The 23,338-nt window shown below is 40.0% G+C and overlaps 1 protein-coding gene across 6 annotated transcripts; it reads left to right on the top strand.

Moving 5' to 3' along the window:
* The first annotated feature begins 1,612 nt into the window (after positions 1-1,612).
* zfr2 (zinc finger RNA binding protein 2) lies at positions 1,613-23,310 on the top strand. 6 transcript variants are annotated; one of them, XM_071487830.1, is made up of 19 exons: positions 1,613-1,764; positions 4,855-5,095; positions 5,451-5,565; positions 6,916-7,143; positions 7,399-7,733; positions 8,388-8,576; positions 8,818-9,058; positions 9,837-10,018; positions 10,258-10,377; positions 11,172-11,317; positions 11,909-12,035; positions 12,160-12,365; positions 12,769-12,937; positions 14,142-14,316; positions 18,026-18,114; positions 19,677-19,772; positions 20,042-20,153; positions 20,756-20,853; positions 21,538-23,310. In XM_071487830.1, exons 1-19 carry the CDS (start codon positions 1,712-1,714, stop codon positions 21,709-21,711), a joined length of 3,096 nt encoding a protein of 1,031 aa, XP_071343931.1. In that variant the 5' UTR covers positions 1,613-1,711; the 3' UTR covers positions 21,712-23,310. The 6 variants fall into 6 exon arrangements, with proteins under 6 accessions (XP_071343931.1, XP_071343930.1, XP_071343929.1 ...); XM_071487829.1 differs by having other exon boundaries at positions 5,448-5,565; XM_071487828.1 differs by having other exon boundaries at positions 4,855-5,110; positions 6,919-7,143.
* The last annotated feature ends 28 nt before the right edge of the window (positions 23,311-23,338 follow it).

Below are 23,338 nucleotides of genomic sequence, written 5' to 3'. Positions count from 1 at the left end.
GCTGTTCCCTGGCAACAGCATCTCTCTCCATCCATGGTATCTCCCCTCCCTCTCTGTCTCCTCGCCCCAGTCTCTTTCACATCTACCCCAACTCTCCCTACTCATTAATTATTCAGCCCCTTACTTCACTTGTACTCAACCAATCATATCACCCCTACAGTTTCCCTGCATAGGATGCTAACTTATTCTGCATGTTCTTATAACAGGTCTCTTTCTAATTTAAGCTTTTTGTCCATTAGTTGACATCCTATAAGTCCCAGTATTCATTATTATCAATAGTTTTTTTTTTTTTGTTTGTTTGGTTTTTTTTTCTGAGCCTCATTTTTTCTGTTGTCTGTTTTGAGTTCTGAGCCGCTCCTCATGTGCTGCCTTTTTAAAACCCAAGGTCATTTTCACCGTATTAGTCATCGGTGAGATTTGGATGTGCGGGCAGTTTATTGTAACACTGACAGGGCTGCTGAGTGTGATGTTCAGTCGTTATATTTTGCCAGCGGACTCATTGCCTGGTAGTTTGGTTTACATTAGATTTAATCTCTATCGTCGGTGCAAGCGTGACTGACATTCAGCAGATACCGCAGGAGAATATACAAGCGAAGCGAGAGGAGTCACATCGATCTACTTCCGGCTTCGCTTCGTTTTTTTTGTTTCTTTTTTTTATAAGGTAGGCTACATGAGGAGAATTTAAACAGTTATTTTTTTTTTTGTTGTTGTCTATTTAGTTTTCTTGAAGAAGTTTCTTTCCAACAAGAGGTGATAATTCTCCTCTTTATTTTTTGTTCTTCATTCCTTCTCATTGTCCACTGTTCCTAACTATCTGGTGTTCTTTTAAATCATGTCACAGATCTGAAATGACATATTGACATTTTCTCGCTGTGTATTTCTGATAACATACTCAGTGCAGCGGCGTAGCTACTTACATAGGCTGCAGACTTGAGGTAGCCTGCTTCTAATACAGTATTTTCTTTTCAAGCTGCTTTATATTTATACTTTACTACAATTCAGAGGGAAATATACCGTCAACAGCACTAACATTTTATGACACCCACAAAAAATATGAAGAGCTTATAAAATATGATGCTTTATCATAGGTTAAACCACCAGTATGTGAAATTAGACCTGAAACCATTTCTCGATTGATGTGAGGAATTGCTGTTTTTCCAATTAATGACTTTGGTTGTTTTTTTTGTTTTAGTTTTTTTTATTTTCAACAATACAATTTATGAAAGGTGTCGCTTATACTATACACACTTATACACTATACTGTTCACTGACTTACATACATGCAAATACTGTACATAACTGCTGTATATATGTATAAACATATATTGTTTGTAGTTTTGCTGTGTGTCCTTGCCATGTGTGAGGTCATTTCAGGTCCACAGAAAGAGCAATTCATCTCGATTTGCGAACAGTCTTTGTTTGATAACATATATGAAGAAGTTTTAAACACCTGAGTTTGTTTGTGATTAAGTATCTTGAAGCTTTTTTTGCACTGGATATGTGAGTCAAACCTTCACCAGTGATGAATTACATACGGGACAATGTCTTTCCGAGAGTAAGGGCGTGTGTGTGAGAGATAAGTCTTGTGTTACGCAGTTCCGGTGAATCAGAGAAGCGACGGCGGGGTGACGGGGGGGGTGAACTATCTTGACGCTCAGCCTCAGCTTCCCTGCTGCTGCCACTCTTACTCTACTGTACTGGAGATGCCAAGATGGCTGCAAGCAATTATTTCGGCTTCACACATGGTGCCGGTCCGCAATACAGGTAATTCAAGCGAAGCAGACTGGTGTCAGTAAGGCTGCGGAGCCTCAGTCGTTAGTTGCGGGTGTATATCGGTGGAGACACGGTCTGTGGTGGGACTTGAGTGCGGGGGGGGGGGAGACGGAGCTAGCTTTGTTAGCTCCCCGTTAGCTCGCCGAGTCTGCAGGCCGGCGCTCCACCACAGACCGCCTGACATTAGGTGAACCCGGTGCGGCTGTCTTCGCCCGGAAAGCTGCGACTGCTGGCTCAACTGCTCACCACTTCGTGTACTTTAACAAAGAGCCGGTAGCGGTAAGAGCCGGGCTGCCGGTGAGGTCAGTGGAGCTGGCTGCAGCTGTGACGGGTGAGGTCGTGGCCGGCGTTTCGGACGAAGAGCTCACCCTGGTCCGGCACCACTGACGCTCCTGAGTCTCACAAACAGAGCATTTGTTGTAGCTGTTTAATGCACAGGGGAAAATAGGTAAATGAAGAAAACCACTGCATGGGTTGGTGCTTGGCAAGTTGGCGTGACTTGTAAATCATCCAACCCGTGAGTTTGACAGGTGATTATAAATAAATAACACGTCATGTAATCATCATTTCAATGAAATGTGAAGATTTTCCTATTCATGTCTGTGACAGGAGAGGACTGATTTCTCTGCAGTCTTGTTTTTCCACACATATTTATCTCCTACATTTCCTTTTTTCACGAGTTTATTCACCAGACTCCTCCCATGATTTGTCTATAAGACCAGATTTAATCCCAGTTCTTGATTGAACACAAACTTCTGAATCCCCCAACATGTCAGTGTGTGGGAGAGCTCTGAAGATGATCTCCACAGTTAATCGATTAATCGTTTAGTCTATAAGATGGAAATAGGCACAGTGTCACAGTTCAGAGTGGTGTCTTCAGATGTCTTGTTTTGACCAATCAGCTGTCCAAACCCAAACGTATTCAGCTTACTTCAGGTCATAAAGTTGAGAAAAGCAGGAAATCTTTATACATACGACACTGAAAACAGCATTTTTTGGCTTTTTGCTTGGAATCTTTCAAAAACAGATGCCTGATTATTTTTCTGGACATTGACTAATTGATAAATAGAGGAAAAGTTGCAGCTCTAGTTTTAGTCTGCATGTGACGCTCCCTATTACAGGGTTACAGCATCTGCAGTTATGTGTGGGCATTATGGAGAAAATCTTAAATCATTGTATATGTAATTGACAGGAATGGCTGAGAAATTAATGTATTTCATCATATTATTGCAAAAATCCTCAATAACAGACATTATTGCCATAAAGCAGATCTGCTCATGACTTGCACAGCTACAGGTATTACAGGGATAGCTATAATGGTATAAACAATAAAGAAAAATCTGGGTAATTTGTATTGTCTCTCAGTGTATATTTTCATATCACCCAGCCCTTGCTGTTCTTAACAATCAGCTGTTTAATAAGCAAAGAGTAAAAGCACAAGCATCGCTTGTCCAAAACTTAAAAGATTTAACACAAAGGTTTTCTGGTAGCAGTTTTGGTAGTGGGGGCGGGCCACAGCCGACAAGTAGGTCAACAGCCCAGTGTGTGACTAAACCTATTGATTATTTGTCCTGTTTATTTTTACTGGTGAGGTATATGGGATATTGTCAGACCATAATTTTTACAATCTAATTATTAGATCTTGGAAACTCAGTACATGTTTCTTCAGTATTCTTGTCCACAGTATGAATTACTGAAATTACAGGCGTTTCTATAGAGGAACTATTAAGCTACTAAATTGACAATGCACAGACAAATGAATACAGGTTTTTTTTCAGTCTCAGTTGTCTCTGTTTGTGTGTATTTGTTTGTTTGCTGTATATATTTTATTGTCCAACTGTTTTGTATCTGCACTGGCTCTGGTATATTTTTTATAAGATATATCGGTGCTGTTATCATTCCTCCAGCATGTGCGCTCTTTTATGACCTGAAGGTATCGTTTAATTTTAGCCCTCTCATGTTGTTGTCCATCCTGACACTGAAAGCTTAATAAAGATGTTGATAGCATCACTCACTGATGTTGCTGCCAGTAACTGCTGTCTGCATCTCAAAACATGCTAATGACAAGGCTGCTGTGGCGTTGTTTTTTTTCTTCGTATTTCTGAGTTTTCTGACAAACATAAGAGATTAGGCAGAGTAATGTAATCACAGTTTTGTCTTCTATATTTAATGAATCCTAAACTAGTGTCATGTTGAAGTGTTGTGTTTAGTGTCCCCTGCCTTAATATATGTACACAAAATGAATAATTGAGATAATGAGCAGATTAATCAGTAATGGAAATAATTGTTAGTTGCAGCTTTACTCTGAAGTGAGTGTGATTTAAAAACACTCAAGTGCAGTGAAATTAGTTTGTTACAAAAGATGAATAATAAGAATAAAGAGAGTAAATTATCCTGATCACCACGCCACCGCCCATGTTAGGTACACTGTAGAATAAGGCATCAGGGTTGGTTGTGGTTTAAATAACTGAGCTATCGTCCAGCAGTTGGTTTTAACACTTGGTATTAATGTAAGTAACTTGATCACAGATTGCTTTTTCTGTGCCCCTTAAACAAGCAAACAAAAATATTTGAGAATTTGTGTTACACAGACATAGGTGTAATCAGAGTAAACAGAATGTACCAGCCAGTTTTGTAAGAGCACAGAGAAGAAAACTGAGCCCAAAGGAGGCATTAAAACAGACTTTTAAACTCACTGTTGACTGTGTTTTGTTATAGTTGACTTGATGAGAGCGCTAGATTAATATTGCTGTGTGTGCGTTTTGGATACTGACAGTTCATATCAGTTTCACAAAAATTTTTGACTATTATAAAAGTAGAGTATCGGGTCTGTTTAACTGTCTTGCTGTGGGTTTTGTCGGTCAGCAGTCAGCTGATGATGCTGTGAGGCTTTGGTTTTCATGATAAAAGCTCAACTGTGCAGTTCAACACTGAAGAATGTTTTTAAAAAGCCTTAATTCTGTTTGACTGTTCTGACAGAAAACACGTTTTCTGATGCTTTTTCAGGGTTTCCCTCTGGATAAGACTGTCGTGAATGTTTTTCTTGCTTCACTTAATTTCCCTCCCTCTCCTCCCCGTCAGTGCCCAGCCTCCCCCAGCCTACTCCCATCCCTCCACAGCCAGTTACAGCGTGCAGCAAGCTCCAGCTGTGGCTCATGCAGTGACTGCGTCCTACTCTCCAGCTCCAGTACAGGCAGCACGACCTGTGGTCTCTGCCCCTTACCCTGCTTATCAGAGCCACCAGGCCCCTCCAGACTATGCCTACAGGCAACCAGACCCCCCGGCCCCCCCGCAGCCCACCACCACCCCACAGACGTACCAGGTATACTCAGACACGGTCAGTCTATTTTTGCTTCCTTTATGATTTCTGCTGTTCATTTTCTAATTGCATGATGTTGTCTTATTGGATGTTATGTAACAGCTTTTGTTTTGAATCATATAATGTTACTTTTTATGGCATTATTTAAAGCTGCCAAGACAAGATAGACAGCAGTGCATGCATTTTCATTAACATAACCACAAAAAAAATGTGCCAATATTTAAAAGAAGCTTTAATGTCACATTCAGATATTTGTACATGTTGTAAATAGAATTTTGCTTCAGTTATTTACTTATATACTGATATGAAATATACTGATTTCCCGTTGCATTGAATGATCTCTGGTAAAACCCAGCAGGACAACTACAGCTACGGACGCCCTGCTGCTGTGACTACCTATGACAATAAACAATACTACCAGACGAGTATAGCTTCAGCTCAGAGGACACCCACCGAGAATTACTACCAGACTGGTGAGTCAGTTTATATTTATTATCATGTCGTGTCTCAAATTTCAGTCAATGTTACGGCTGAGTGATATTATTGTTTATATCTCCAAAAATATATCAACATGGCTGATTTTAGCTTATTCTTGGGTTTTAAATGGCCTGGAAGTAACAAGAAATTGCAGTACAGAAATGCCAAATACATGTTGTGTCACCATTACATAGTTTTTCCACTAGAGAGTGCTGACAAGTTTATTTTTCATCTGTAAAATGTCCTGGTCAGAAAATATCTTCGTCACAGTTCTTTAAAGTCCTCACAAAGTAGGGCTGTTGCTTTTTCAAAAAGTGACGTTTGAACAAATTCTAGCAAACACATGATTTATTCTAATAAATTCCAACACAACCAACACACTTAACTGTTAACTGAGAGTCTAAGATACAGCAAGACACTTGTGTTTTCTTTTACAGGAAGCATTTTTCAGACATTGTATTTTTGAGCTCCTTATCAACTCGTCTTCACTTCTTAGGAATTTATTTCCTCCGTGCTAGTAAAACTGTTAGAAATTATAGGTTAAACTTGGCTCCTAAACTAACACACAAGGGGCTGATTAATGTTCCCTTTACCACTGTGAGATTTTAGGTTGTTTGAGAGTCATGAAAAGTCAACAGTCATGAAAAAAACCTTGTTAAAAATCTGTGGCCCACCGACAGCTAATTTGGTGTTTTTATGACCAAAGACGTGCTACAGCAAATTCAGACAGCGTCAAAAATGTAGGATCAAATTCTCACAGTGTGACTGCTCCTATGACCAACATCTACAGTCCAAGCAGTGAGAACACGACATGAAACACCACAGAATATACCAGCCAGTTTTGTAAGAACACACAGAAGAAAACTGAGACCAAAGGAGGCATTAAAACAACTCGCTCTTCTCTGTGTCTTGTTATAGTTGACTAGATAAGAGCGCTTGGCTAACATTGCTGTGAGTGTGAGTTTTGGATACTGAGAGCTCATATCAATTTCACAAAAATTATCGTCAGCTGTTATATAACTAGTGTGTCAGGTCTAATAAACTGTAGAACATGACACACACACCTCAGTCTTGCTGTGGGATTTGTTGGTCATCAGTCTTGGTATTATTTACTTTGCGCTGGTGAAGGATAATATGACATATGTGAAATGTGTCAGCTGCTCATTTGCTAGTGAAATGAGGATCCTGCTTGCAGGGCCAAAAGCTTTGACAGACAGTCCTAGAGGACTGAATGAATGGTTCAAATGTCTTTTGCTCCCTCCTCTGTCCTTGCTCTGATACCCTTCCTCTAAACCTCTACCCTGCTCGCTCCTCGTTACCCCCCCATATGTCTGTGGCTCTATCAGTAGGAGTGAAGAGTGCTTACAGTCCAGCGCCCTCCACTGTGTACAGCCAGCCTCCTCCTCCTCAGAGGCAAGTAACAGCCCTGAAACCTCTGGCCCCCTCCAGCTCTGTGTCCACCAGCTACAACATCTACCCAGTGTCCACCAGTGTCCAACAGCCTCCAACGCCCATTTCATCTTACACCCTTGGTTCTTCCTTCAGCTCCACTGTTGCAGCCACCTCGTACTCAGGTAAGATCAAATAAGACGTAACATAGGTTTCAGTTGATTCTTGAAATTATTAAGATTTAATCTCATGTCACAGATGTTTAGGTGGATTCTTGGACCAGCAACTAGGTCTTTATTTGACCTGGTTGCTGCCCCTGGTGAAGTTAAAATGCATCTTCTTGCTTGCATGACTGGGTGTTCATATTAGACCCAGATCTTTTTTTCTTATCTCTAATAACTCTCTGTCCTCACTCTCATCCTCTGCTCTCTCACCCTCAGGCATTAGCTACTCCAGTTATGATTCAACTGGCTACACCTCCACATCCACCCCCTCGTATTACCAGCCAGCCCAGCAGACTCTCGCTCAGCCTCAGCCTCCACCTCAGCAGCCACAGCAGCCCCAACAGACCCAGCCCCCCATCCAGGCACCACCCAAGCAACTGACAAGCTCATCCTGGAGCAACTCAGGGAGCAACATGGTGACAGCTCCGGCCGGAAACACCTACAAAAAGCCAACATTTCACCAGAACAAGCTGCAGAAGCCCAAAGGGCCTCCAAAGCAGCCACAGCTCCACTACTGTGACATTTGCAAGATCAGCTGTGCAGGCCCTCAGGTAGGAGATTAAAAATAAGAGGTTTCATCAGAGGGCCAGTTTGAAGGATTTAGTGGCCTCAAGTGGTGAGGTTGCAGATTGCAACCAGCTGAATACAAGTCCCCTTACCCCTCCTTTTCCAAGCGTATAAGAGAAGCTATGATGGCCGTCAGGTAAAGTAAAAATGTGAAAGGCCCTCTCAAGAGCCAGTGTTTTGTTTGTCAGTTCAGGGCTACTGTAGAAGCCTGACGGTGCAACATGGCAGGCTCTGTGAAAGTGGACCCACTCTGTAGATATGAAGGGCTCATTCTAAGCTACCAAAACAACGGTTCTTAGTTTAAGGTTATTATACACTAATGAAACATAATTCTGAATATAATGTTCAATTACTGCCAACAGAGGCCTCTAAATCCTATAAACTGGTCCTTCAACAGAATTTTTTAAGGACACACACTAATAAAAAGATGTAAATATTAACATTTGAACACATGTTTAAATGGCTATATGAAATAGCTCGTATCACCAGTTGTCTGATATGATCATATTATTATTATTATATTATTATATCATATAGAATTTGCTTTATAAACAAAATACAAAGCAAATGAAAAGTAATTTCTACTGTTGCATGTTTGGATGCTGCATCTTGCTAACTGGTTTGAAATACTGCACCAGACATACCGGGAGCACCTCGAAGGCCAGAAGCATAAGAAAAAGGAGGCGGCCCTGAAGTCTGGGGGACAGACGGGGACCAGTAACGGGCCCAGAGGGGTCCAGACTCAGCTTCGCTGTGAGTTATGCGACGTCTCCTGCACTGGGGTGGATGCCTACGCCGCACATATCCGTGGGGCCAAACACCAGAAGGTTAGCACAGCTGTGATGCTTTTGTCTTGATACTTGTTTTTATTGATGAAAATGTAAGCAGCTGTAGAAGAAACTGACACACTGTTTTTTTACTGGACATGGCTGTGGTGTACTCATGTGATGTTCCGTCTGAGCTGCCAAGTCTTGGAACAAAACCTCCCTGAGGGATTTGGGATTGGATTAAGTATCAGCAGCCTTAAATGGTTGTATCTCTCTGTCTGTCTTTGTCAACCTTGGGAAGGTGGTGAAACTTCACACCAAGCTGGGCAAACCCATACCATCCACTGAGCCGGTATTGGTGAATTCTGCTCCAGTTGTTACAACGTCGACCGCTGGGAAACCTCCAGTCTCCACCTCTGCTCCTGCCTCAGTTTCAACCACTACAACTCCCACTGCGACACCCAAACAGGTGGCTGTAAGCGCCACAGCTAAAATAGCACCGCCAGTCAAGAAACCTGCTCCTTCTAAAATAACTGTCATTTGTAAGTTTTTTCATTTGTTATGTAGATGATTAGGACTGTTTTCCCTTAATCTGATCAATTTAATTCTTAATACCCACAGCTCCACTACAAATAGTTAAGAGCTGCACAGTGTGCACCTAGCCTAGTGTAAACCTAAATAAAAAGCTAAAAATGTTGGCAGTTGGAGCCTGCCATCCATTTTTTTTATTTTGTTTCCTGTAGTGCTTTGTAATAATAGTGTTAATTCCAAAGTGTAGTGGCATGAAGATTTGAATTGGATTAAGTTGACCCTCTTCATCTTTATCATGAGCATAATACTGAATTTCAGATGCAATTATCAGACAATTGCAGCACTTTATAAGTATTGTGCACCCACAAAATGTGCTACAATAATAGTCCAGTTTCTTTTCCATTTACTGTGCTGTAACATCAAATGTATGGGTCAGTTTTGAAAGCCTCAGCCTGTCACTTGAATTTTACCGACCAATAATGTGGTTCACATACAAACATAATATCACTCTGCTCCAGGGAGATCTTTGTAAAAGCAAGGTCAAATGTGATTAACAAAATAAACAGTGTCACTAACTAACTCAAGAACAAAACCGGTGACTGTTGGTTGATGAAATGCTTTTCAAAATGGAATTTCTATAAGTGTAAGACCTTTAATGGTAAATCTGAATTTAAAGTTTATATTTTTGTGAAAGTTATTCATCAGCATTTGGAATAGAAGTAGAAGTAATTTTTTTTTTCCAGACACGTGGGTGTATAGCATAACAGTAATATCTTGCCTGCCTCACAGCTAATAAGCCTGCCAGCACTTCAGCAGTGACAACTGCAGCAGCAGCGGTGGTGGTTGCCAAGGTGGAGGCCCCCATGCTGCAGTCAGTTCAGAAGACGGAGCCTCAGAGTGAGGATGAGGACAGCGATAGAGCAGGAGGCCAGGGAGACATCCAGCCAGTGGGACACGACTATGTAGAGGAGGTACGCAGATAAGAAGAAAAAATATAATGTTTTGCTGGTCCAGGGTCTTCAAAATAATACTTTGGGTCTCAAAATTGGTACATTGCTGTAATTTGTAAAGTATTGTGATTACATCTTTGTCAAATCTTTTATTAGATAAATTTGCACATTCAAGTATCAGTAAAGGTAGCAAGCCCAGAAATCCAGTTTTGGTCATGTTTCGCTTGTAATTATGTTGGGAATCGCCCTGTCTCTCTCAGGTCCGTAACGATGACGGCAAAGTGATTCGATTTCACTGTAAACTGTGTGAGTGCAGCTTTAATGACCCCAATGCTAAAGACATGCACCTGAAGGGGAGACGGCACAGACTGCAGTACAAGGTGAGAAGGTTAAAACATCACTTTCTTGTCTGATTGGTTGCCCAGGGAGCGATAATGCGTTTGTGTCACACAGTTATGAGCAAGGTTGAGATAAATGCATCCAAGCCCGCACTCAGTCAAATCTCTTCCTCCTCTTTTTGGTTGAAAAGCAACAAAACAACACAGTTCAGTCATTATCTGATAAGGTTCATGGCTGAATGGGTAGGCTGGTTTGACAGCATTGTCTGGATACTTTGCTTGGTCTCTGAAATTTATTTTTTTGGCCACACTCACTTGTGTAATCACTTCATTCTAGCTTCACTATGGCCAAATACATAATCAGAAAATTCTTCAATTACATTTGTACCTGTTTCTACTGTAAGATGACATCATGTGCATTAAATGATGATTTGAGAACAGCTCTTAAATGAACATTGCCAAGACAAGACTAAATCAAACATTAAATCACTGCACAAACATGAAGATGTGTCAGTGACAACACCAGCTTTGTGTTATCCACAGTATTGATGCACAAAATAAACAATCTCAGAGAAATTTTGAATCTTCATAAAGCTTGGTTCTTTGCTTAGCTGCTTTGTGGAAGTACTCGACTTTGTCCTTGAAAGGTTGTCATTCTGCCGATTGCTTAAAAAAGCTCATATTTAATTGGTGAATCGGAGTATCCGTCATTGATCTGCAGTAGTGTGGAAATTACATGACTAATACAGGATCTCATATCCACTGACTCTCACAACATTTATGTTATATTTATATCGTAGTTATATTGTTCTATCCTCTTCTTTGTGTCTCTGTAGAAGAAAGTGAACCCTGAGCTTCCTGTGGAGATCAAGCCCAGTAATCGGGCCAGGAAGCTGCAGGAGAGCAAGCTGAAGAAGCAGAAGCAGAAGGCGGTGCTGAAGAGACAGAGAGACGACGAGCAGCGCTGGCACATGGAGATGAGGTCAGACTTGTGGCCAAAGCTCTTAGTCAGAAACCAAAACTCGTTTCCACTCTGACGTTAAGTTTACAAGTTCCCATGTTTGTCACAAAACAGACTAAAAAGGAAAAGATGAGGAAGATGCGTTCATGCAGGTAATATTAGTAAAGGGGAAGTCCTGGAACTCATCAGCTGACTGACACATGTACACATGGAAAAAAGGGAATTACATGCCTCTTCTCCCATTTTCTTGACTCTCTGGCTCTCTTTGGTTAATCACAGTCTTTCTTGATTGTACAATAAAACACAGTCTTTCAACCACCAGAGGAAAGTCATTAATGAGGTTTTTGTCATACCAGGTCTGTGCTTCAGTAATTCTTCTGTTACAGGAGGGAATGTGAATTTTCTAACTTTAGACTGTCTTCAACTAACACAATGCTTTTGACAAAGGACCTCAGTGCAATATTTATTTTATATGATCAGAGACAGATCAGAGTAATTAAGTTGGTTTGCGTTTTTATGAACAACTGAGTAATTGCAACAATGAACCTAACAACCCCCGTGTGAATAGACAAATTATAATGAATTACATTAAAACATCTCCCTCTCCTGCAGGCGATATGAGGAGGACATGTACTGGAGGAGGATGGAGGAGGAGCAGATGTACTGGGGGGAGCAGAGACGCAGAATGGCTCCTCCGCCACTAATGAGCCGTCCTGGTATGCCAGTGCCCCCATTACTGGTGAGCATAGCAACTTCACATCTTTTGTTTGTTGTGTAGACTATAAAAAAAAAAAAAAAAAAAAACTTTCACTGAGACTTGTTAATGCCAAGTGTGATCACTTGATTCTCCTGTCTCTCTTAAGACGTGTGTGCGCCGGCCTGACTCTCCTGATGACCGTCACATCATGGCCAAGCACTCCACCATTTACCCGGTGGAGGAGGAGCTGCAGGCTGTTCAGAGGATCGTCTCCCACTCTGAGAGGGCCCTGAAACTGGTGTCTGACTCCCTGTTGGAGAAGGAGACACCAGCTGCTGACACTGCTGCTACTGAAGAAGGAGATGAGAAAGGGTAATAAGTGACTTTAGGCAGATAATTCACATTTTTCTCTGGGCATGTTGGTAAAAAGGATCAAGCTGGTCGAAGCCTAAAGGCACTTTAATTGTTTTGACGTAACCAGAGAGTTACACAGAGGTGCATGTGAACTACTGATATGTAGTCTGGCAAAAATTTAAGCCTTGCATTTATAAAATGTTTATTATGACTGTCTCTGTTAAAGATCCATCAAGTTGCTCCAAATGCAACTGCTTTAGCTGGCTGAGTAAGTTGACTACAGATCAATTTAAACAAACAGAAAAGGGATCCACAGGGGAGCTGCTGAAGTTCCACCTCAAGATAATACTAAATTTAAAAACGTCTGCAAAATCAGCCCAGCAAGTCTTTATCTTGAACTCTTCTTAAAAATTTCTGACAGTACTGAGAACTCAGCCCGGCTGCTGAAAGGGGTGATGAGGGTGGGCATCCTGGCCAAAGGCCTGCTGCTTCGTGGGGACAGAAATGTGGAGCTCATCCTGCTGACTGCTAAGAAACCAACCATTTCTTTACTGAAGAACATTGCCAAGCAGCTGCCCAAGGAACTGGCGGTAAGAAAACCTCACACGTAAACTAAAAGACGGTTAATTTAGGAAATGTTTTGTTCTTTCCATGCTGTGTGTGAGGTTGTGGGAGGGAGGGACTGTGGTAAATAGGGAATTCACAACACTAACATTCTCACGTTTTAAGTGTCATCTTAAATTGTAATATTTTTTTGATGTTTACTGTCTGTGGGATCATATAGAAGAACTGAAATCAAACCCCTCACAAAAATATCATCTTGTCAGGTGCAGGAAAAAAGAGGAACACATTCTTTGTCATCCACTGCCTTATGACTTGTGTCATAAGAGCAAGATATTGAGGGACTGAACTAGGTGTTAAAGTTAACAAACAAATAGAATGGGAACCAGAAGTTTTTATTCTTAACGCTTTTGTTAACTGAACGCTGTGATGTAGTAATTGCAGTATACTCCCACATGGACAAAACCATAAAAAGACTCACTTAATGCTAGTTGGGTTTATCTCATATGCTAGAGCAGTTCATTTACCATTAGTGAACATGTACAACGGTCCCTGACGGCCAGTTCTCTGTGGTAATACAATCCACGTTTGCCGGTACTGACATTCCCATCACTCAGTAAAGCTAGTTTTAAAAGCCCATTCAGTCTGTTTTCCATTTATTGTTGTTGGGATTTCTAGGCTTCATCCCAAGGACATTATGTCTCGGGCAAACTTTGTGGATTCTAGTTTTGGGAGGTTTTTTTCCATGTTCACAAATGACTAAACTGTGCCTTGGCTAAAGAGAAAAACCCATGTGAATTCCTATTTCAGGCCCACAAAACAGAGGTTTGGTACCAAATTCAAGGTTGTGATGTGTTGTAATTCCTCCCTCTTCCTCCCTCCTGCTTTAGCTGTAACAAGTGTTTCATTGAAGGTGCTTTTCACTGATCTTTAGATTTACTGCCTGGTTATGACACCTGAATCCTACAGAGTGAGATGGGGCTTTTTTTTTCTTACTGCCCTACTTCTCTCTTAAACCTAACTATTGCAAAGACATTATTGAGAAATGCTTTTGTTCTCGTCACTGGCCCTGTTTGAACAAGGGAACTATAAACCCAATAGCCTCGAGAGAAAAAACCCAGGGTTAAAAACATAAAGCTATTACCCTGTAACCTTGCCAAACAAGGCTGTTCTTTGCCCCTACACCCCTCCTCCTCTGTAGTGAGTAATCCCAAGTGTCCTTTTAACCGGCAGACATTTTCTGAAGATCAGTATGAGGTGCAGGCTCACCCCGAGGAGGCGAACATCGTGATATTTGCAAGCAAGGAGCCCAAAATGCAGGTGACCATTTCTCTCACCTCGCCGCTGATGAGGGAGGACCCTGCTGCTGAGAAGGACAAGCAGGCAGGAGGAAAAGCGGCTGAGAAAGGTTAGAGAAGCCAAAGCTTTCAGTACCAGACAACCAAATGCTAGCTGTGTGTAATACACTACATATATGTAACCCTTGCTCCGCCTTATCAACTATTAGCAGCCTAAATTTTAGGCTGAAAAACTTAAATTACATCGAATGAGAGGTGGGACTTTAACTAAGCCCACATTTAAGATATTTAAGATTTTTTTTTTCCTTTAACCCCTAAAATAAAAATGAACTCACATATTCATTTGTCCCACTCTTTTCATTTCCCCCATTTTTTGCGGTTACACTAGTTGCCAATTTCTTTCTTTTCCACAACATGGGAATCAAAAGCCGGGCTCTCCGACCTTTCTGTGCCACTGGGGTGTGTGTTTATTTTATGAACACATGCTCAGATATAACCTTTGGAAAACTACAAGAGTCAACTGAAGTGATGGTCAGTGTTCAGATAATGCCCAGGGATGGAAATGCTTCAAATGATGAATTATTTTACAAATAAAATAAATATTTTTAGGCCTGAGAAAAGTTTAGCTTCTTGTTGCATTTTGGCAATGATACCTATGAGGGAAATTTGAGGTCCAGCGACTTCCCATTCCCTTGTGTCTCATCCCTGCATCATAGTGTGGCATTATCAACGATAAGGTGTTGGAGTGTCATTTTATCGCCTCACAATGATCAGTACTGAAATAATAACAAGATGACTTTAGTGAATTCATTGTCCTAACCCCCCCCCCCCATCTCCATTCAATGGTGCAGGTAATTTTTAAGATCATTGTGTTGCAAACACTCCTCCGCCTGCTCCAACAACTGTCAGCATTTTTAATGTGTTTTTCCCATTTGGAAAACATGGTAGAAATGTTTTCTGTGGCCGTTGTCTTTTTAAATTTTTAAATTTTGTTTGGGTTTGTTGATCAGTGTCCCAAATTCTGTATCAGCAGACCTAGGCAAGCCAAAGGCTCATCTGAAGACCACACTTGTACACATACCACTAAGAATAGAAAAGTTAAAGCAACCAGGTTGCCCATGTTTATTAAGCTTTCCAGAGTAGGAAAACCCTCTTGTTCACTATCATAAGAGGGGCTCAGGTGCTGCTGAATTTAAAAACCCCAGCTCTAAGAGGCGTGATAAATATGGGTCTTTGATTCTAAGTGGTATGGTAGTGTAGACTTCAAACAAGTGGCTCTGTTTTTGTTATGCATTTCCCCTGTAAGAAAGCTATTGTCTTCTGTTGTTTCTACAGTTCTAGTGAACATGGAAGTGTGGAAAGCCCCAAGACTGGCATTGTGAAATATTACTTCATCGTAGTCACCAGTAACCACTCTGAATGTTTTAAACAAAGCTGTCATTTGTCATTTTGGGTGACAAGTCTTATAATTGTCTTAAATCTGTCCACAAGCTTTTTATTATTTCATGAATGTCGAAATCCAGCACAGACACAAGCATAACTGAATTCTACATTTCTAGTACCGCTCAGTTAACCTTGGCTTTGTCACATTGTGTTGAATTGACTTCACTGTGATTGGTTTGCTTTTTAAGTAAATGCTGCTTTAAAGGATAGGTTAGAAAATTTTCAAGTCTGTCTTAAAACAAAAGTCGGCTTCAGTAGGTTTTTCTTGCTGTAATTATTCCTCCTATTCCTACTGGTCATGACTAGATCTTTTCCTGATGCGATTTCAGTGAAAGTGACAAAATCCACACTCCATGTACTGTACAAAAATGCATTCAAAAATGTATCCTTAGCTAAAATGAGGTTTCAGCAGCCTGAATTAGTCAAATAAGGTGGGTGTCTTTGAAAGTTAAAATATTTTTGTACAGAATGTCCTATTTACATTCCTATTCTTCCACTGGAAGTGAACAAGTAAACACAAGAGGAAAATGTATGCTGATAAGACTGTAACTTTGTAAAATATCCACTTGATTTGTCTAATTCAGGCTGCTGAAGCCTCATATTAACTTAAGACAAATGTTTTACTGCAGTTTTGCACATAACAAGGACTGTGGATTTTGTCCCTCACCACCTCCATTAAAGCACACAAAGAAGGGATCTCTTAATGGCCAGTGTTGTTTAAATACAAATTTGAAAAATGTGAACCTATCCTTTAAAATCTGAAGGCATGAAGGGAGATTGATGTCCTTGCTCTTGTTGCCTTTATCTGCTTGAGAACTTTTACTTGTAACATAAATGCCAGTGAAAAACATTTGGTATAGAATGATGAATGCAACATCTTGTCTCATCTCCAAAACTCAAATTTGATGATCATTCTCCAGAGAGATAAAGCCCATGTTTCAGTTGTTAAATGCTCCCAAGTGGCAGATGAGACATTTCTGGATCTACTGTAACATGTCTGTGAAAGTCCCTCGTGCAAAGTAGAGGATTGAATGCAAAATAGAGGAAATCCAAAACACACAGAGTAGAAGTTTATTACAGGGAAATTCTTCATGTGAAAACTGCTCAGAACAATTGTAAATATTTCTGTATATATAAGTGTGAAAGAAACTCAATTTGGACATTTGGTTTGTCAGTGAAAAAATAGTCATGAAACGTCATCATGATAAATAAGGAAATATGTTTAATAGGAAGGAAATAAGGGCTTAAATTAGCTTGATAACATAAAATAAGATATTTGATGCATCTTTCTCATGAAAGAATTTGTGACTTGTTTTAGCAGATAGCAAAAAAGGTGTAACTAATAACATTAACAATGGCTCCATTCCATTTGAAGAGCCTCATTCAGCTGTGACAGTGAGCAAACGTGCTCAGTACCCCAGCTCTGACAATAAAACACACACGCGGAAAGTGGACATTAGTTATTAGTTACGCCTGTATTTGACAAGTCAAAATGTCTTTCTGGAGAAAAATGTATTCATTTTAAGTCATTTTAAATCCACCAACACCAAATCTACAAAAATATTAAATGTGGATTAGTTACTTTAAACTAAAAATGAAATAAAACAAAAACTCCACCACTCATTTCTCTGAATGCCTTGGATTTCCGTCTTTTTTGCATGTACCTATGAAGTTCCACTCAAAAAACCCCCCCAAAAAAACACATTTGTGCTATTTTACTTTTTTTTAAATTTTTTTTTTCCCACTCAGTCTCTATCTGTGAAACTGAAACTCTAGTCTTCCTTTATTTGATGGTCGAATACTTGCCTTTTCTTTAATATCTTCCCTTCATTTTACTCACCAAACAGACTGAATCAAACCAGAAAGTTTTTAAGGATTCAAGGAAATGTCACATCAGATAAACATGAGCATCCAGTGGCCTTTTTATTCTTATCTCTGATCAGCAACTGTACATTAGGGATGTCATGATACCAGGATTTTTGGTACTCAGTACCAGTACCAGTGAAAGTACACCATGTTCAAAACCAAATTCAATACCAAGAAACAGAATACAACTGAAAAAAAAAACAAAAAAAAAAACACACACACACACACACCTCCATACAGTCAGTGTGCCTGCCTTCTTCAAGTTTGTTGTCAAACTAGGACATTTGTAGGGTTATTGTACTGCCCAGAGGAATCACATCTTCAGTACCTAAGACATTGTAGAAAAATATTTTCAGAATTTTGGCATCATCTTGTTACTGAAGTATTGGTTCTTGTAACATCCCTACTGTACATCAACAGTAACAACACTTAGTATGAACTGCACTCATCACTTGGGTTTTGCTCTAGTTTGACTGTAAGTCATGAGCCAGTACATTTTATCTCCACCAGATGTGGCTGAGAAGGACCCTCCTGATCTTCTGAATAAGAGGAAATGTCTGGAATACCTGGCTGCTCTCCGTCACGCCAAATGGTTTCAGGTAAATGCATCACGAAGTCAGAGCACTAGAGCATACGTTCCATCTTTCCTGTCTCTCTGTGTGACCCTAAATGATGTCAACAAGTTCCTTTTCAAAACCAGTACCATCTGAGAACACCTACTTATTGGCATGAAATTAAACAAATAATTATTTTTCAGTCCCTTCAGGAAGAATAGACATTTTACACAGGTTTAACTAAGAACAGTGTTTTCATTCGGTGTGCCAGTGACATAGCCCTGGTGCAAACAAACATGCAAAGGAGCCAACATTATTGTTATTAGTTACACCTGTGCATATCCTGCTCTAACAAGTCAAAATGTTCAAAAAGGGTCTATACTTAGTGATGATCAGGTATTTATCATGTATTTATTTCAACATACCATGTATTATTCTGCAGAAGCGGATGAGTGTAAACTTATCTCACTTCCCTTTAGGCTAAAAACAGGTGATGGGCTCTAGTGCTTAAGCAATACATATAGGGTTGTCATTCGTAGCAGACATTGAGTAGGTGTCTGTCTCTATGGTCAAGACGAAGAGCCACTTTGGTTTAATAATGTGGAAATCAAGATGATTCCTGTTTCCTTTTTTGGCTGCTTGTTCTGTCATGTTTTGCCTTTCTGCTGAACCTCTAGTCTTGAATGTTGTATTTGAGACTATGGAGGAAATCATTTTAAAGAGAAAACTTTCACTATAATGAGAAAATGTTCTTGTAATGACAACACACATAACATGTCTTGTGAAGACTTCCCTGTTTTAAAAAGTTACAGTGGAATTTGTTTTTATCAGTGTGTGCGTTCCTTTGGCTTCTATTACATATTTGACACATCCTGCCACAATGTTAGACCATTTATCTCGCATTCAGTTTCTTCTCCAAGCCTCTCTGCCATGTCATTTTCACATTAACAAACTAATTTCTAAAGAAGGCATCAGTTTCAAAAAATTGTGAAGCTTTGTGGTTTTCCCATGGTAGTTCTAGATAGTTTATAGTTTATGTTATCAGGCACATCATATTTAAACATAATCTAACTGAAAGTTAAATCACTCTGATACATTATCATATGACAGGAACACGGCGTCCTCTAATAGATCACCAAATGTGCTTAAACCACAGGAATGCCACTGCTTCCAATACACAGTATTTTTTCCGATACAGATAAAAGGGTGTAACCATAATGAGGAGTAACTTTGTTAATTATACGTATATTTTAACATTTTATGAATTCTGGATCAGACATCACTTGAGTGTAAAAGAACTAGGTTTGTGATATTACAAGTAGTTTGAGAAGCAGCTTATGTTCTCTATCATCTGGGCTGCAAAATATTGGGATGTGCTACATCCCAATATTTTGTTATTTTAGCCATTTCAAAATAGTACAGCGCAGGGTTAGGAAGGCCCAACCCTCCTTTCTCGTTATGGGCACTTACTCAATTTAATCAGTGTAATCAGTCTAATCCTTGGTCTTTTTGCACTCTACAGAAAATGTTTTATTATATGATCAAATCAAAATGTATACTCTATTTATTGTTTTCATTAATGTGTGTATTTTTCTTCATTTCTGAAGGCCCGTGCCAACGGGCTACAGTCCTGTGTGATCATCATTCGGGTGCTGAGAGATTTATGTCAGCGGGTGCCCACCTGGGGGAAGATGCCCAGCTGGGTAAGTAGCCTCATGTCTCTCTTATGTTATGCCTTTTCAATATTGTTTTTTTGTGAACCTGTCTCCTCTGTATACAGAATATGAGGGTAAATGTTATGAGAATATTTATGAAAACAGATAGGATATCAGTTGTAAGGAGCAAACCAAATGTCTTCCTCATGGAAAGTTAGAGCTCTGCACCTTATGTTCATAAAAGAACTTGAATCCTATCTTCCCATCTTCCTTCAGTTTCAGTGTGTCTGTGTCTTTCTGTGTGTTTCTCTCTCCAGGCGATGGAGCTGCTGGTGGAGAAGGTGATCAGCAGTGCTACAGGCCCGCTGAGCCCAGGGGAGGCCATGCGCAGAGTCCTAGAGTGCATCGCCACAGGCATCCTGCTGCCAGGTCAGACAAGTGTAATGAGATGTGAATACACAGGTTATTTTATCTATGTGTCTGTTGAAGTACACAATAAAAGTTTTTCTTCATATGAACAGACATAGGCTTTCACAGGTCTTTCATTACAGAGCTATGAGACAGTTACGATTAGGAAAGATTATATTTGTAACAAACTGAACTTACACATGGTTTTGACAGTCATCAGGTATCAGTCATTGTGTGTCATCACACTAATTGGATCACAGGTTTGGTGGAAACTCCCCAAAGCGTAAACTATCATGACCCACCCAAAACCATTTTTACACATCTAGTCAAATATAGGAGCTTCCTTATGTGGAAGTTACGCCCAATCTGGCAACACTGCATCAGGTTAATGTCAGGACAATGTCTCCATTTGATGAATGTCAAATGGAGACACACAGCTTTATCACATCCAAGAGACGGTTGTTGTCTCATGTTGTTTTTTATTGTGTGAACATTTTTTTAATCTGTTGCTGGACCTTGGAAAGAGAAGAGAGAAGAGAAGAGAGAAGAGGGAAGAGATTCACTATTAAATTTATTACATTTATCATTTTTTAAACTTATTTTCTCTTCCCTCCCTCACTCAGATGGACCAGGATTAACAGACCCCTGTGAGAAAGAGCCAACAGATGCTTTGGAAACCATGATGCCTCAAGCTAGAGAGGACATAACTGCCAGCGCACAGGTAGCCATACAGACCATTTATACCATGGCCACTTATTCTGAGTGGCTTGAAGATGTGGATTTGCTGTTCTAAATAAATGGGCCTGTATTAAACTGTAGGTAAAGACAGCAACGGTGAGGCTTAGCTAAAGAACTTGGAGTAACCAACAACAACAGAAAAAAAAAAAAGTCTAATGTGTTTGTGTGAATCTGGATATCCACATGAAATAATGATAGGAGGGAAAAGGACTTTTAATGTCAGCTGTAGCGGAGCTGGTAGCCTGAGTCCGAGATGTGGAAATGTCTCAGGTAAGTGAGAGTGTGAGAGAAAAAGACACACAGCAAGGAAGTACTGTAACGTTTACGACATTTGAAACAGAAAAGTTGATCAATATTTGTTAGGTAGGAGTGACTGATATTTTTAATTTAATGATATATGGCATTTTATTGTCAGTGGCCATGGTGTGAGCGACATAATAAAATTAACATATACAACTTGTTGGGTGTTATCCCTCGCTTATTTTACATCTGAATGCACAAGAAAAGATGTTTATCAAAAATACTTTTAAACTGGCACAATCACAATGTCCTCGTCCACCCTCTCTCCATCCATTTTCTGCCTGTCTCTGTGCTGTCAGTTGTCAAATAAAAGCAAAAATACCCAGACATAACATACATGTCCTGTTCCTGTTTTCTTTGGTTTCAGCATGCTCTGCGGCTGCTTGCTTTCCGTCAGATCCACAAGGTTCTGGGCATGGAGTCACTGCCGGCATCCAAGGCCAGCGCTCGCAACCGCAAACGTCGACGGGACGTCAGCGACACAGGAGAGGGAGAGGGGGAGGGCAAAAAAGACAAGAAGGAAGAAGCAGAGAGTGCTTGACCTCTGCCTCCAGAGCAGAGCTGTTTGCTAGTTTAGAGACTGGTAGAATGTCACAACTATAAATTTTTCTTATCTTGAAAACAATCTTAACACGCAGCTATACACATATGAATATAACTGACTTTACATGTTACATGTCTGCCCTTGAATTAAGAGGAATATGTTGGAGGAGGAGGACTGGAGTTTCAGAATCGGTACTGCAACTCCTTTTCCCGTATTGTGATTTCCTGCAGATGTAGTGTATTTTAAAGTGTGCACAGTTGGCTCTGTTAAAAAATCATGAAAACAACTGATTGCATCATTCCATTTCATTATAATTGCACACTAACTACAGACCATTGCTCCCATGTTTATTCACAATAGTTAAACCACCACTGTTACACACATTTTGCTTTTCTTTGATATTAAAGCCTCCAGTAAATCATAAGCACCTTAAGCTTTATTTCCAGAGTCTGAACTCTCCTGCTCTTCAGGCCAGCTCAGTTTCACCATCCGACTCTTGAGTCAGGAGTTACTGAACTAATGTTGGTGCATGACATTTGTACACTAAAAGGTGTTTTTCAATCTGTGTTTAAAGAAAAGATGAGGGTTTAAGTTGTTGAGCTAAGAAACAAACAGAGAGAGAGATCAGAGAAGACTGACTCTGATTAGGATCTACATACATACAGTACTGTGATGTTCATTGTGCCTAAGATGACACATTGGTAATAATATAGTGTGATGTTGTTGAGCAAACCCGACAAATTCTTCCTGAACTCTTCATGCCTTCTTCGCTCCCTCTAAAGTCTCCTGTAAACCTTTATTGACACATCCTCCTGATACATTTTAAGAGTTTTGAAATCCAACCAAAGGCCCTCCAATTGCAGCTTGAACGGAAGACTACACAAAAAAAAAAAACTTCACCTTCTAAATACGCTATTAAGGTTTTATCAGAAACCTACAAAGACACAAACTCTGCTTTGTGTAACATCCCCCATGGGGTTCTCTGTGGAGGTCACACTGGAGAGTAACTCTGTCTCGGATGAGACAAGTCTTACCTTTGCACAGTCTGTAGCATGCTGAGGGAATGAAGCACTTAAGAAATGACAATGTGACTGTATGCAACCATAATTTTATCATTTTAAATAATATGCCTAGTAATCATTTTTTTTTCTTCTTCCAGAGCAGAGGAGAGAATCTTTAGTCAGAAAAATGAGACTGAATATCTACTGTAATGATCAAATGGTTATCGTCCTATGACTATCTTCCTTGTGCCTGCATCATGTTGTGTTTTATAGAAGTCTGACTAAGGGGAACGTGTTGTTTTTGTCAGGTGATTATTGTAATGATCTTATTTCACAAAGATGTAGGACCTGGAAGGGACCATTGCACAACTCTTAAAAGTTTAAAGGCTTAAAAGTTGATGTGTGAGAATTATTGTGCAGTTTTAGTTTGATTTTCATTTACCAAGAGCATCCTATATAAGTATTGCTTATTTTATTTCTGAAGGATCTATTTTTTTGTATTGTTTAAACGGAAAGTGTGAACGTTGCTGTCCTATTATTTGAATGTCTCTGTAGTGTTGCCTATAAGGGGAGATATTAAAACACTTTTAAGCCATTTTGTCTCCTGAGTTGTTGTTTTTTTT

This window comes from Trachinotus anak, unplaced genomic scaffold, assembly GCF_046630095.1.
Source record: "Trachinotus anak isolate AG129_WGS33_773 ecotype Australia unplaced genomic scaffold, CSIRO_AGI_Tana_v1 ptg000010l, whole genome shotgun sequence".
In the NCBI taxonomy this organism is placed as follows: Eukaryota; Metazoa; Chordata; class Actinopteri; order Carangiformes; family Carangidae; genus Trachinotus; species Trachinotus anak.
Note: the sequence above shows the minus strand (reverse complement) of the source record. Positions and strands in the feature narration are given on the sequence as shown.

Coding starts and splice junctions, on each gene's coding strand:
- zfr2 (XM_071487825.1), top strand. CDS start 1,712: ATGGCTGCAAGCAATTATTTCGGCTTCACACATGGTGCCGGTCCGCAA. Junction 9,059..9,836: donor TTCTAAAATAACTGTCATTT/GTAAGTTTTTTC, acceptor CCTGCCTCACAG/CTAATAAGCCTGCCAGCACT. Junction 10,019..10,257: donor GACACGACTATGTAGAGGAG/GTACGCAGATAA, acceptor TGTCTCTCTCAG/GTCCGTAACGATGACGGCAA.